This window comes from Cucumis sativus, chromosome 3 (genome assembly GCF_000004075.3).
Source record: "Cucumis sativus cultivar 9930 chromosome 3, Cucumber_9930_V3, whole genome shotgun sequence".
Taxonomy (NCBI): domain Eukaryota; kingdom Viridiplantae; phylum Streptophyta; class Magnoliopsida; order Cucurbitales; family Cucurbitaceae; genus Cucumis; species Cucumis sativus.
In genome coordinates this window covers 38909054-38924830 of record NC_026657.2, presented here as the reverse complement: position 1 = coordinate 38924830, position 15777 = coordinate 38909054, and the positions used below count along the sequence as shown (strand labels likewise).

The following is a 15777-nucleotide window of genomic DNA, read 5'->3' as shown; positions in this document are numbered from 1 at the left end:
ATTAACAGAGATCGTACTATCGTAATACTAAACAATTCTTTATTTTTTAAGGTGAACTCGATCGCATCACTTCCATCTTTAAATATCGAAGGTACTTTATTTAATTCATATAATAATTTTTAGGTTTAATAATTGATAAATTTTTACTAATTTTATTGATAATTGTTTTGGAGGATTTGTTGCCCGTATTTATTACTTTTTTAAGAAATGCTAAAAAAATAGTTGGATACGTATATTTGATGGACAGTAAAACAAAATGTGTTATACATTTTAAATATCTACTAACTAAGAGATAGCATATAATTTTCACAAATCGAATAATTTCAATAGAATAAAAATCTGTAGAAAAGTAAGTTTGATTAATACCAATAACTTTTCTAACTTTTGTAAATTTAGCCAAACATCACATGGACTTTCTTTTCCCTATAATTTTATCAACTTCATATCAAGCATGTATTTCTCTTTCTATCAAGAGTTAAAATTGAAGAAAATATTACATCACAAACCTAAAATTAGGTTCAATTTGATGAGCTTTAAAGTTAAAATTAATATAACTTTTGGGGTCAAAGACATTTTTTTTATCCCTTTTGGATTAGATAGTCAAGAAATGCATGGAAAGTGGGTGTAAGTGAAGTTTGTTTTTAAACAATAACAATAATAGAGTAACCTTTTCTTTGCATTTAGTAAATAAAAATGTATTGATTTTGATACAATTACCTAACAATTCTTATCTGAATGTTTTCATAAAACAATTTTTAGGTTGCAAGGATTTTATCAAACCAAGGATAAAATTATAACTTTTACATTCATAGAATCTAAATTTTAACTATTTCTAGACAACATAGACAAAGTAACTTATAAATCAAAAGTCCATCGGATTCGATGATATTATGAGAATAGAAAAGATGATCAAAAGTAATCAAATGAAAAATGTGTTGATTCCATATTTATCACTGCAATCATTTAGCCCAAAATACAATGAGATTATGAGAAATCTCCATTCACTCATGCACAGTTGGTGACATATCCACAAAAACTATCGACAGAAAGTTTTATAATTTAGTAAAAATCATCTAAGAAAAATAATCTGAACCTATACTAAATTTGACTGGTGTGTAGTTCTTGATAATAAATTGAAGACATAGCAGTTGTGCTCTTGATTTAGTTCCTGTGAAACTAAAAATAACAATTATAGCTTCTAAATAAATCACCTGTTTAACAAAACAGAACTCTTAAAGCTGCTGCCATTGAGGAAATTCTCATCAATGATGAAGTCGGTTCAAAAAGCAAGCAACCACAATATGATAGCTTTGATCAGTTCAAGATCTGTACTATACCCAAGGGAAAAGGAAACCTTCAAATTATGGGTAAAAAGCAAACCATTTTGCCAGGCAGGCAGCATTTAGAAGCTATCACGAGAAACGAACAAACAATGGTAACTATATATGCATCACAGAGTAACATGCCCATGATGCGTATTGATAGCGCCAACGAATTAAACACTAATCATTACCACAGACCTAAGCTCGAACTTTCATTTCAGGTTAGTCACGCCAAAGATGAGCATATGAAAGAAAAAAATTCAGAATAGAAATAGACAGTGAATACGATCTCTCACTTGTCAGGCTTGACTTCACTTGCATTACCTTGTCTGTTCTTCTACCCAAGTGAATGTCAATGGCTCCATAGACTATTTAGTTGCGACTGCTGCTGAGGCTGCAGCTGCTTCTGCTACTAAGGCAATTGGTTGACGAGCCTGCTGGCAAGCACCTATATCAAAAGGATGTAACTCGGTACCATCAAATATCATATTCACACCGGGGAGTACTACTTCCTTGCTGTCAGATTCATCTGATTCGCTTTTCATCGTAGCAGGAAGGGCTTCTTCAATTGGCCTTGTGGCAGCCTCATACACGGGAGCTAGAGCATAGGATCTGAAAAATAGCATTCATATTATTAGCGCAAAATATTGTAAAACTATTGCCTCTACAGCTCTAAAATCATGACAATTATGTCTTGTCAGTGTATACCTACTAATACTTTTTGTTAGGAACACTTTGGAGAGTGAATAAAAGGATAAGAATCTAAAAGTAAAATAAAAATAAGTAAATAAACTTAGCCAGAACAGGAAGGTCAAAGAAGTTAGTGACTTAAAAATTAGCAAAATTAGCAGACTCTAAACAAACACCTAACAAATCTAAACGAACTCCTGGATCCAACCGTTTTTAGGTGAAGAAACATAGACAGACAGACCTGAGAATGGTACCATCAAAACTCAAAACTTCAGTTCGACAGCGCTGCCGATTAGCAAGCTTAAGTCTCTGATGTTCACCCCCAGCTCCTGAAATAGGAGATGAAGGATCCACCAGTGGATTCCACCTTCCGCTAGCATAGTTCATAAGTTGTTTGGAAACTTCTTTAGGTTGTTCCTTTTGGTATAAAAGTCTAGCAGCTGGGCCTGTTGCTTGGTATTCCGCACAAACATCTCGTAATCTCTTTCTCAATCCTTGCATGGCATCGTGGTGCTTATGCAGTAAATCTGATTGAAGCAATTCAGATGAGACCACTCTTTTACAAATATTTTCACATAACTTGGGACTAAAAAGCGGTATCCCGAATTCTACACTCAATGGTACCCATTCATAGGCCTTTCCATCCGAAGAAAAGTTTTCCAACTCTCTTTCTTTGTAGAGTTTCAACAGCCGAATATAACCAACTGTCCACAGTTCTATCTTGTTCGCTAAAACAACTAACAAGGAGTTCAAGTCTGAAATCTCTTCTTCAGATAGACCGAGATCATTACCTACTTGAGCAATTGAGCCATCAGAATTCTTTAAGGGTAAAGGTACATCAACGGTAATAGCTCTCCCATTTTTATCGAGATCATATTTACTAAGGGGCTGCACCAATACAGCTGAGTATTTGAGAAGTGCATTTAAACAATGTAAAAGTACACTTCCTTTTACAAAATTTCCTTCAAATTTTCCTCCCAGGCCACCGATATTTGAACCATCCCAAGACCATATTAGAGCTTTCTCACAGCCAGCCAATGGGGCAGGAAGCATGCGCAAACATTGCCCTTTCATTAGTATAACTGACAGTGGCCCACTGGATACAGTTGAATATATAACCAATTTCATCCAAGGTGTCATAGATGAGTAAGATGGAGGACCAAAATGGACAGGGCCTGTTGGTCCAGGAAGAACTGATGAAGGAGGAAGAGGAATCATAGAAACAACAACATCATAGTCACGAAGAAACAATCGATTTAATGTTGAAGGAGCAAGAGAAGCCAAGCTTTCACAGCGTAGTATATCAACTTGATATTTCTTTATTCTCTTGAATGACTCTCCTCCAATATCTAGCTCATCAATCTGCATTGATTTATTATCAATTTGAAGATGAGGAACTGGGTCGGATGCTTGACTAAAGGAAGTCCCACCATCTAAAGAGGTAGCAGAATTCATATCATCACCAGCAGAACCCTCAAAGACCAGCGCAGAACTGCTAGAATCATCAGCACATTTCTGATCTTCATCAATAGTCAAGTGTTCTAACTTTTCAATTGAAGCAGTGTCAGTTATCAAGGACGATGATTCCTTCTTATCAGAAGCTTCTGCATCTTGTTTATCATAGATTCCCTCCTCTCCTTTCGCATTAATGGCAACTCCACCAACCAATAAACATTCCAAAATACAGCGTAGGCTAAATGCATGGTTTGCAAATTCCTGCAGTTCACCCTCAAACTTCGCTCCTTCTAAGGTAGTCAGATCTTTGCAAAGATCAGCGATGCAAGCATGGCCTAGTTTTCCAGCTTCATACAACGTTACAGCATGGGATTTCAGTCCTGATAAAACAATTAAAAGTAACAATAAGGATCCCAAATGCATAAGCTAACATTTTTTTCATAAATAAATATAAAGTGACATATGTTACAGGCACAATATTTATCCATATACAAAGACAGCACTAGACACTAGTTAAGGCACCTAAAGTGGAATAGGTGTAGAAGATGGGACGCAAGTTGAGGAGCTTGTTTAATAAATTTTCTATTAAATGTAATATATTTACATCCCCACCAAACTCTTTCTACACCAAGTGTTCAATTATTCTAATTTGATTCTTTAGCAGTTTAATGTATTTCTCCTCAATATAAGACCAACTTTAGTCATTCTTGGATTTCCCTTCATATGGGTGGCAAGTAAATCCTTCAGGCCGATGCTGAATAGTGGAAGACTTTTTCAGGCAGCCGGTTGCACCTTCTTGAAAGTTGTTAGTTTCAATTTAATTCTTTATGAGAGGATTTTGCATTATGCTTTGAAATTAGATTCTTCAGATATGGTTTTATTTAGCTTGATTTCTTCTATGTTTAGCTTGATCTCTTCTATTTGGATTTTTTTTTTAGCTTTTGTTGTAGATGTAGACTGAATTTTCTCTTTTCTCTTGCTCTTAAATACTCTTACACTTTGAGCTTAAGGCTCTTTTCTCAATAATAATTTAAGAGGCTCGTCTCCGTTTCAAAAACAGACAAAAGCTGGTAAAGCAAAATATGCAGAAGTTTATGAGATATCCAGCAAATTAGAACTTAAAACTGGAGATTTGAAAAACGATAATTTCCTCCATCCCTCAAGATTTTCCCACTTGCTGGAGGGAACTGGGGGATTGGAACAAATGAAAAACTGAAACATCCATCAAATAACGAGAACTGAATCAGCTATAGTGACATAACCAGATGAAATATTAGTTTTGAAAGTTGGAGAGCCACTGATTGGGAGCATTTGCAATTACATTGAATTAATGTGGTTTCCATTTTGGACCTGGAATCACCAAAATTATTTATTGTCAAAGCATTTTATTCGACATGCTGTCAACACAAACTGAGATCTTCAAGAGTCCAAGACACCCATAAATGTAGCCCATCTAATTCAGATAAGTAAAACAAAGGTTTTATATTCCTAATGTCATTTCCTAATTCTATCTATGATCTCCTTGCTTCTTTTTTGGTGGGCAACCCTCTCTATAGTTTGAGGAAGACTCTTTGGTCGGCTCTTGTTTGTGCATTCTTCTGGCACCTTTGGGACACACAAAAGTGGACACGTTTTCAGGGATTCTACCTCTTCTTTTGAGAGTTTTATGGACAGGGTTCTACTTTCTTTTGGTGTAAAAATCAACACTCTTTTGTTCTTTATGACTTTTCTTTTCTCATTTCCAATTGAATATCTTTTTTGTAATTCACCAATAAGGTGTTTGGAGATTTTTCTCCTTTATTTCATTAATCAAAGAAATCGTTTCTTCTATAAAAAAAAATTTAGAAAAAAATAGGGAAAAAAATCTTAAATCATCAATTGGCCCAAAAGTTTAAGCTAGTGGGTGAAGGAAAATTTAATATTATACCATTCAACACTCCCATTTACTTGTGAGCTTGAAATATGAAGAAGACCCAACAAGTGGAAATTAATTTAATGGGGAGCAAATAGAATTGCAAACACCTGAACAACAAGACCTCCTAGAACCACCTGCTCTGGTAATGATATCATCTTAAATAACCGATTGACCTAAAAGCTTAAGGTTGGGGAAGGTAAATTTAATACTATATCATTTAACAAAAAGAAAAAGAAGCAAAGGGTCTATCCTATCTCACATGATAAAGTCTCAGTTGAGCTAGCCAGCGTTTCAATTCTCTTTGTAGGATATTTTGTTCTACTTCTCTTGGTTGGTTCTTTTCATTCGCTATAAATTTTGTTTCTTTAGTTTGATCCTAAAGTCGAGAGGAAAAAGATAATAGACTCTGTACAAATAAAATTATTAATTTAATGCTATTATAAAAAAGAATGTAAATAATGAATTATTAAAAAAACACCGTTAAAAAGCTATAAGACAAACCTGGTGAAGCTAAAAGACAGACCTGGTGAAACTGACCCCATCATGAGATATGATGTTATATTAGCATCTACAACAAAAGCGACACGATTAGCAGAATCTGGTCCCAAACCATCTGTTCCAGAATACCCTTGAGAACCATCACCATCAGAAAACATGTTTGATGAACCTGAAGCAGCTAGAGAACCATCTTCATCAGTGAAAATTGTCCTAGGAGAGTTGGGTATGCTAGCATCTTGAAGAACGGATGCTGGATCAATCACTTTTACTGCCCATCCCAATCTACATGCAAAAGAAGCAGCAGCCTGGAGCTGCAATAAGTCAGCCTGTAATGTCGCTGCCAGCTCAGCCACAGTTGCATTTTCACTTGAAACAACAAAAACTGCATACAATAACCTGAAATATAGATTGTTCTTCATAAGGCCCAGCGGAGAAATAATAATAAGAAGAAAATAAACAAGTTGCAGTAGATAATTGCCTTACTCCTCAATCGGGTCTTCGTAGGACTGTTCGCGGTTGGAAACAAACCCTTCAAGCCTTGAAACTGAATCATTAAAAGTATCAGCATCTCCATTCATCATCTCTAACATTGAACAGTAGTGGTTCCAACCAACAAGACCGATGTGCCTATTTATCCTTATTATTAAATAATAAATGTAGCATTTTCCAGTACGCAGCAAAAATTCAGATTAACAAAAGTCTACAAGCAAAGTTTGACACCACAAAACAGTAATAGTATTGTTAAACCAGGCACTTGACACATATATAAGATGATATCATGATACTGAAATGAACATTTTGTAAAGAAGCTAAAACGAACAGCAGTAGTAGCCAAAGAACAGTGCGGCATTAAAATATGTTGTATTAGATAAACCAGCAAGCAGAAAAGTTGACATCTAAATTGAATATGAGATGCATAGTCCATAAACTAATTGGAGAGTTTTCAGGTGTCAGTCCGGAAAAATGTCTGACAGAAAGCATACCAAATTAAAGAAACCCATCTGTCATCAAACCCAAAAAATAAACATAATATTAAAAAATTCATCGCTTACCCTTAAAACGGTCATCTGAATAAACAGGAACATCAAAGTAGATCAATCCTCTTCTGTAGAGACCTTTTACAATTTCTGGGTCGAAGAGAATAAATGAATTAGCCTCCTCCTTGCAAACTTTGTCAATCGTCGCCATTTCTTCTTCTGAGAGTTTCTAGATTTTTTTTAAAAAAACGCAAATATTCAAATCAAATGACAGAAAATAGAAATGATAGCCATTTATGCTTTGACGTCTTTTTTTTTTTGAAAAAATATATTTGTTGCACACTAAGGTTCTTCTGAACTTTACCTTAAATTCTTCCAACGTGAAGTTTACAAGACAAACGCCCCACCACGGTTCAATAACAAAATCAATAGGTTGGGTCGGTAAAAGTTCTCTTGCAATTGACTTGTTTAACTTCCACATAATTTTCTGAATATTCAAAGAAAGAGAGATATTAATGCACAAACAAGCTCAACGTAGAATGATTGAAAAACGAACTCCACGTGTGGTGTGAACTTAAAACCAATATTTGCAGGTGGAAAAATGACAAGGCCAGTGTAAACGTACAGAATAAATTAAATGAAATTTTATGGCTTTCTGCCCACAGACGATAAGTCTGCAGTGAACATGTATATAAATATGCATACTTGTGCTTTATATCAAAGAAAACTTTTACTAGTTTTTCCCTGGTCATTAAGATTTATGAATCATGTCAGCAGTTATGTCTACCCTCAACTTCAGAAACAGTCAGTCGGAAAACATGGCAATTTCATGGGTTTACATTTGTTGGTACACCCATCTTTGACCAATGATTTTCTTCTCTCTAGATTTTTTTTTTTAAAACAAGAAATCAGACTTTTGATTGAAATAATGAAAAGAGACTAATTTTCAAAAGATACAAAGCTCCACCTACGGAATATGAGGGAGATAAATAATAATCCAAATAATACTAAAACCTCTTCAGCAAGGAACCAAAAAAATTGAAATAGAGATCAAGAATGTTGTTTCTCTAGTTACATTCACTATCATTCAAACTCAGCAATTTATAATAGCTTTCATCTCCTCACAAATAGAATTTACCATAAGTAAGGTAAGAAACCTACATGTCATGCTCAACAAACTTCTTTGGGAAATACATGATCTTGCAAACCAGTTCAACAGATTGGTGGTAAAATCAGGAAGTCTGTGAACTACTAAACTTTTTTTTCACACCCTTATCTTTTCCTTTTTTCTTAAACTATATCTAAATTAACTGTGCAAGTGTAAATACGGTAGTATGTTGTCTCAAAGAACAAAGTAATGCAGGGCTGAATCTCAGAGAATCATGGCAGGAAGGCCACTTATCCTGGACTTGAAGCCACCTATACTCACAATTAGCTTATGGAAAAGAGAAACTCTTGCAAATAGAACCTCCGGAGCCCTTTCTTTTTTATAGGAAACAGAGATATACATTAAGAAACAAAATGAAAGAACAGCCTAAGGGCAGAAGGTTGAGAAGATCCCCCCCCCAAAAAAAAGAGCCCTCCAATTGAAGGATACAATTACAAAAGAACTTTGCATTATTTGTACACCACCAAGAGGTTGTATGATGCACAAGAGCCCATAAAAAACAACGGTTTTTCCAGAGTACCCAACTACCCTGACAATTTCCTTTCCATTTGTACAACCAAGTATGATGATATTTGCTCTTTTTATATCTATTGATCCTCATGGATTAGTTTTGGGGCGATTTCTCGTTCCCCCTTGCCTTTGGTAACATTCAGTTTCTTATCAGTAAAAAAACAAACCCCGTCCTTTACTGTTTTCCACCAGAAGTTCCTCATAAGACTGGTGTGAACAATATTTGAAGAAATACTGGCTAACATCATAATAGATGTTACTATGAATCTATAATTATAAACTAGTTTGTTACCAGAACAACCAACAATAAGCCAATAATTGATAGCACAACTTAAGTATTGAAGGGAGTATGTGCAAGGCCTTTTCAGGATATATAGACGACAAGTATCTACGCACATTTCAAAAAGAGAAATAACAGAAAATTGTGAGTACATGTGCCTTAAACAGGTATAGTGAATTTAAAACTAGGTCAAAATTAGAATTACCATAAATAACATATAAACATAACCCTAGTACCTTGGATCTACACTTATTCATGATATCGATAAATTCATTCCTGCCAATTCCTGTCAACCGCAACGCATCAGCCGCACTAAAATTTGGGATGCTGTCATAAGGATTCTCTGCAAGTAAATAAAAGCACATAAATGATCAGGCCACAGTAACTATTCAAAGCCATGAAAATGATATGGGATACTAAATAAGGGATGAAACAGAGAATACTATATATTCCAACAAAACATTTCAGCACCCCCATTTTGATCTAAACATTCATTTTATCAAGTTGCAGTAATTATCAAAGCCACCACTTCCTCGTACTTCAAGAAAAAGCAAGTCAATATGGAGTGACCGAATAAATTTAGGACCATCATGTACTGTAGGATAAGATACTGATTGGAGAAAGAAATTTAAGAAACCTCCAGGAGCTCAAATTTAGCTGAGACAAATAAATGGCAGAAAATACTTAAAACCCATTCCAACATCTTTTCTATTTTGATACTCAAGTCTCCCACCCTAAGGAGCATGGTGGTCTAGGATTTTACAATCTGAAGAATTCCACCCTTCTTGCCAAATGGGTTTGAAGGAGATAAATCAATGAAAATACGCCCTATGGAGGAACGTTATCGATTCACAATCATACCATGGTAAAGTATCACAAACCTCAAAGGTTTTAGCTACAGATTACGACTTATTGAATTGTCTGACTAACTCTAAAAAACTTGGTATAGTACACTTAATTAGTTTTTAACTAATACACTTAAAATAGTTTCACAACAAGTAAATATAAAGCATAGGTTGTAAGAAGGCTCTTACCATTTTTCATGACCTCAAATATCATATCGCAGTAATATCTAAAAGGTGATATTCTCATTACGCGGCAAACATACTCTGCAAGGTGGTAAGGAAATAGCTGCAAGAAAAACGTCGTCGTTTTAAACACTAATGGAAGGAAAAGTAAATAAGCAAATAAAAAGGGTGGTGATATATGTATGCATGTCGGTATAGTTTTCTTGTCCATAAATTCTAACAGAGTACAAATCCCCAAAAAAACCTTTTTGTACTCAACGATCCCTTCCCTGAGACTCAGCCTTCTTTGGATCCTGAATTAGAGACTCCCAACTACTTGCAGATCAATATACATGAGGTACTTGGCATGGTAAATGAATGGGTCCTATTGAAAGTAGAGATGTAGAACAAACACAAATTTACGTGAAAACCCTAATACAGGGAGAAAAATCCCGATGCTAATGTTTCTTATTATTTTCTTATGATAATAAAGGTACAAAAGGGTAAATATTTATAGGCCACAAGAGCTTATTAAAACAATAAGAAATTAGGAAATCTTAACTCCCCTTGGGCTTTCAACATGACCTAAGCCCACTATTTCTAATAGATCCAAAAGGCTTTTAACTCATAACTACAGGGTTGAGTCCAGGGACAATTGCCACTGTGCACAACCCTTCAGTTAGGGGACCGACAAACTTGGGTTTTCTTTCATAGCATGTATGGTTTTGTATCATAATAATAAGTAAAAACTAGTCTTTCTACAGTCCTTGTTCTCCAAGTTGATAGAAGTATAATTATAAACATTGACTATCAAGCTCAAAACATCACAACCATCTCTGTGAACAAAAATTTCAATAGTTGTGCCTTGCAAGACAGCAATTTAGGTAGAAATTTATACGAACTTATACTGCATATAACTCTAGTAGTAATCAAAGTGACACTAATTCCATAAATAACTGGAGAACTGTTGCTACAACACACACCGCTAGATTCCTTCGCAGATACCGCATCATATCTTCATAATATTCACTTTCTTTGCATACTTTGCGAGCAAAACTAGTGTTCCATTGCAGTCTCTTCTTTATACAGTGGTCAATAATCCTGCAGGAAATTAACATGAATCAGCATGAAAGATGTGATCCCATTTCATACTTCAGGGGAGCTTGGATTATTGATGCTCGTATATTTTAGCACTAAAATCAGCTAATTGCTTCCAGCCTGCCAACTTTTGCCATGGTTAAGTGACAGAGAAATCACCATTTTATGTTCTATGGGACTTTTTTCTCAAAACAAAATCTTCAAACTTTGGATGAATACCAAATGTGCTGTCCTTAAGGGAATATATATACATTTTTTAGAATTACACAACAGCTTTTTATAAACATGCAAAACGTTGAAGAAGAGAATGAATAACTCTTATTTGATAAAATGGAGTGAGAAGAAATGAGAAGTCTTCCAACACAAGCATTAGGCATAGGCAACGGCAGAAATATTCCAATCAGCATAGACCATGAAGTGTAGTCTTTTAACCAAATAATTTGTTATACAAAGTAATGGCACAACAATTGAAGATGAAGAAAGAAATGGGAGATATCGACATACCTCCATATAAATACTTTAATTGCAAGGGGAAAGTATGAATATTTTCAAGTCATTATACAAGGCAATCTACAACTCTTCTATCTTTTATTACTTCAAAGATGAATAAAGGACAAGTTATATCAGATCAAAAGGTACTATCAAAGGTTTGTAGGTAATTTCACTAGCAAATAGTTCTTATGCTGCTTGCCAACTTGAGCAAAGCTTAGTTGGTTCAGGTATATGCCCTCAACAAAGAAGTTCAAATCCCCCCCCCCCCCCCAAACACTTCCTAGATATGTATTTGTACACAGTTTTGCATATCTAATTTTTAAATATCAAATGCGTGTGTCCCCTTCCATAACTAGGTAGCCTATTTAAAAAGTGCACTCCCTCAATCCAAAACTAAAAGAAAAAAAATAAATAATCAAACCCTAGAATCATGTAATCTCCATCTACACGCCTGAGTCGACACAATCACGCTAAAAATAACCCAGTTGATTATCTTCGACAATTCAACTAAGAAGTTCTTAGCTTATCTTCACACTTCTCCTCTTTTTAATCTTCTTCTTCTCATGATCTGGCCTCAGTGTGCCACCAACTTTTTCTATTGTATTTCAACATCTTTGATGTTGTCTTTTGCATTGTATTTTGACCTCCATGATTGGTTATTAATGAATTGAACTCTAACCTCTGCAACAAGGTGTAAGATATCTATATTTCATAGGATAAGAGTGAAATGCAAAAATGACATGTGAGCAAGTTCCCCCATAGTCGAACAGATTATGATTACCTCTTGGTTTAAAGTGCCTAAATCTACTAAACAATTGAGCTATCGTAAAAAGTCAAAGGAAAACCTAAAGACTGCCAACACATGTTTCTAACCTTCTGTGCCACTCTTCTTTGGACGACAATGTTGCTTGCAGCCGCTTTGGGAGACTCTCCCAAGCACATTCTTCTTTGATTGCTTTCAATATTAATTGTTCCTCCATAGTTGCTGGAATGTGCTGCATTTTCCAAAAACCTCAATTCTACTCCTCTGTAACTAAATATTGAGCTGCGAACACGTATTACTGCAAAAATGAGAAAGAAAATAAAAATTAACCATGTATATGCCATCGAAGACTGTGTTGAGGAAAGTAATACATTCAAAAACAATTCCGCAAACAGAAGAACTGCGTAATTTCTTATTAAAATTTCGACCAAAATAAAACGGAATCAACGTTATAAGCATCAAAAGATCAGTCAAACTGTGAAAAGCTCAGCGTGCAGCAACTCCTAGATTGAATAAATCAAACAGTGACATAAGATAGATGAATGATTCCAACCTAGACACCAATCAAGCAGGCCGGTTTAGTAGATCGTGAATGTCAGTTATGAGCATGCTGTGTGTGATCGAATTGAAGTTGAAACAGTCGAAAAATTTGTAGATCTTCGGTTTCGCAGTGTGTAAAGGAGGTGAGAGTTCGAAATTGCGATTGAAATGGAGAGTTGAAGAGTTCAATTCCGATGGCGCTTGACAGCTTGCGCCGGTGACTCGATGAGCGTTTGTCCTTCGGATTTGGATATTTATTTTGAAGATGGATCGTGGATTGTTAATTGAGTTAGTACAGTCAACTTGACAATGTTGGAATAAATTATATGATTTGTGAAAAAGAGACGAAACTATTCCAATAGTCTTTATTAAATTTAAATCAAACATTAAATTCCAACTTTAATACTAAGTTTCAAAAAAAGAAAATTATTGTAAACTATTTATAAAATATAACCAAACCTATTTATTTTAATTTCTTAACTATTTTTATAAAAAATAATTAAATAAAAGAAAGGAAGGACTGTTTTAAATATATACATATATATATTTAGAACACACTACTTGCAAAAAGTGATTTTAATATATTTATCATGTCAAAAATAATTTAGAGGTTTATAAATGTATACCATTAATTAATTTATTAATAAATAATTACAATTCCAAAATGTAGATATTTTTTTATTTTATAAAATTGGATGCACATACAAAAATTGTTATTTGCTAAAAATCAAAATAAATAGTGGTTTTGCCATTTTTTAATGATGATTTCCAAAAAAACATGTTATATTCCTTATTATTTTTTATATATTTTGATAATTTATAAGAGATAAATCTAAAATTTATTTGTTATATTTACAAATTTAACTGCATTCTGTATTGTAGGTTGATATTTTGATTTTTTATTGTTATATCTATAAATGTTCGTTTATATTCGACTTGAAACGTGAGGAAATTCACAACGAATTCAAATAAACTTCATTGTTTGTTATTGCATAAGAGTTACGATTTTAAAATCTATAATATATGATCTCAAATCTTGTTTTTACTTTCAAAACATTATTTTGTTGTGAAAATGATTGAATTTTTGAAGATTTTAAAGTAAATTATACAATTCATCTCCTCGTTTTTTTTATTTTCAATTAACACATTTAAGATAAAAGCTTGTATTAATAAATTATTTAACTTTTTTTTCTTTGTCAGATACCCTTTAAATTTTTAGTACATTACTTTCAAAATGTTTCCATTACAAACAAAATAAACAATTTAAAAACAAATTTTTAAATTTTATTCAACTCTCTCGAGTTAAAACGAATGATTAGTTGTCGGGTTGAAACAAAGTTATATTCCAAAAACTACATAAGAAATTCATATTAAAAATAAAACATTGTCGAAAAGAGGTTTAACGAATGTATTTTGAACTATATTTCGATATCTTTTATATCATATATATGTGTTTTATGTGATTGTTTTATTGTCGTTTATTTACAATATTATTTACATGTTTTTAAAATAAACTTTCACAAATAGAATATTTGACGAAATATTTGTTTAATAGATTTTATTAAATAGTAAATAGTTTGTTAGTTTGTTTATATATTTTTTATAAACTTGTATTTTAAATAACAAAATTCAAATCTCAAACAACTTTTAGTTTTTAAAACTTTGTTTTTACATTAATTTTGAAAGATGTAAGTATGAAGAAAATATAATAATAATATTATTTTTTTATCGACGATGATGGTTTGAAATTTCTATACATAGAAGGTTGATGCAAGGAAAACAAACATACAATATAGAAAAATCATAGTCTCGTTTTTTTCTTCTTGCTCAAGTCAATATTTTCTCTCTAGGATTTTTTTCTTCTCGATTTTTTTCATAACACATCCAAAAACTCTGGTCATTATTTCTCTCCAAAAAAAAAAAAAGTATACTCTCTCGTAAATCTATCAAATTTAGGTGTTTGGTTCGCAGACCAATATCAATGTCATTGGTGGAGTTCAGTTGGTATATTACCTCAACTCTCCCTTGTTCAAAATGTTTTCAATTGAGTCAACGACAGTTACCATTCTCACACTCTAAGAACCAACTTTGAGGATTACTATCACACGTTCAACTATGACTGATGCCTAATTATGAGCTTCAATGCAAACTTCGATGAACACCTTTGACAGAATTTTGTGTGACCAGTTTTGGGCTCTAGTAATCACCTCCCTATACATAAACTTCTATGAAAATCAACTTTGACGAACACGTTTGTGCAACCAATTTCATGCTTTGACAACAAAATTATTGCGACCAACTCTAATACCACTTTGTGCAGCCATCTTTTGCCTTTGACAACCACCTACGACTACAATTTTTGGCAAAATTCACCTATGACAATCAACTTCAACAACAACCTTCAACTTCGAGTTCCAACAACTACTTCTACAATAAACTTCGAATTAAATCATCTTTGATAAAATAAACTTTAACGACAACTATTTGTAGCAGTCAAAACCAACATTCACCTTAGGCAACCAGGAACGACAAAGATCACCACAACAATCACATATGTCAACCAACTCTGACAATCTTCTTGAGCAACTAACTTCAACCACCAACTCTATTTTTTGTCTCCAACGACTAAGTAGATCAGTTATGTACTATAAAAAGAAAGGAAAAACACGTTGACATAAATGTTTTCAAATACAAAATTTAAAATACCCGTTTACGATGTTTAATATCAATCTTTAGTGGTAACTTCATTTCGATGAATTGACAAAGAATGATCATTCCATCACTATAGACTTATTTGTCACAACATTCAAAAGATCGATTGCTTATCGACAATCTCACCACAACCAATACGTATGCTTACTTGGGAAGACTAACCAACTAACTAATTTTAAGAACTATATACTATTTTGTTTGATATTTTCTTTATCTATGTCGGTGCAAAAAATGTAGCGGGTCAATATATTTTGGTAAGAAAACAATGTTGTCCATGTTTATTAAAAAACAATGTACAATGATTGAATAAAAACAATTAAAAACAAAAGATAGTTATAAAAAATATATAA

General features: G+C 33.5%; 1 protein-coding gene across 1 annotated transcript; it reads right to left on the bottom strand.

The window, feature by feature from the left end:
• Positions 1 to 919: 919 nt before the first annotated feature.
• Positions 920 to 13030, bottom strand: LOC101209594 (protein FAM91A1). The gene is made up of 11 exons (XM_004136225.3): positions 12729 to 13030; positions 12286 to 12473; positions 10806 to 10923; positions 9850 to 9946; positions 9052 to 9158; positions 7222 to 7344; positions 6933 to 7086; positions 6364 to 6424; positions 5906 to 6276; positions 2254 to 3847; positions 920 to 1934 (listed from the first exon to the last, which is right to left on the bottom strand). The coding sequence occupies exons 2-11, from the start codon at positions 12411 to 12413 to the stop codon at positions 1691 to 1693; spliced, it is 2997 nt and encodes a 998-aa protein (XP_004136273.1). The 5' UTR covers positions 12414 to 12473; positions 12729 to 13030; the 3' UTR covers positions 920 to 1690.
• Positions 13031 to 15777: the final 2747 nt, after the last annotated feature.

What these genes read in the sequence shown, in the direction of transcription:
- LOC101209594 (XM_004136225.3), bottom strand. Translation starts at nt 12,413, where the DNA reads ATGCAGCACATTCCAGCAACTATGGAGGAACAATTAATATTGAAAGCA. An exon ending in TTCAGATGACCGTTTTAAGG is followed by an intron (nt 6,425 to 6,932) that starts GTAAGCGATGAA and finishes TTAATGATTCAG; the next exon opens with TTTCAAGGCTTGAAGGGTTT. An exon ending in TACGAAGACCCGATTGAGGA is followed by an intron (nt 6,277 to 6,363) that starts GTAAGGCAATTA and finishes TCTATATTTCAG; the next exon opens with GTTATTGTATGCAGTTTTTG.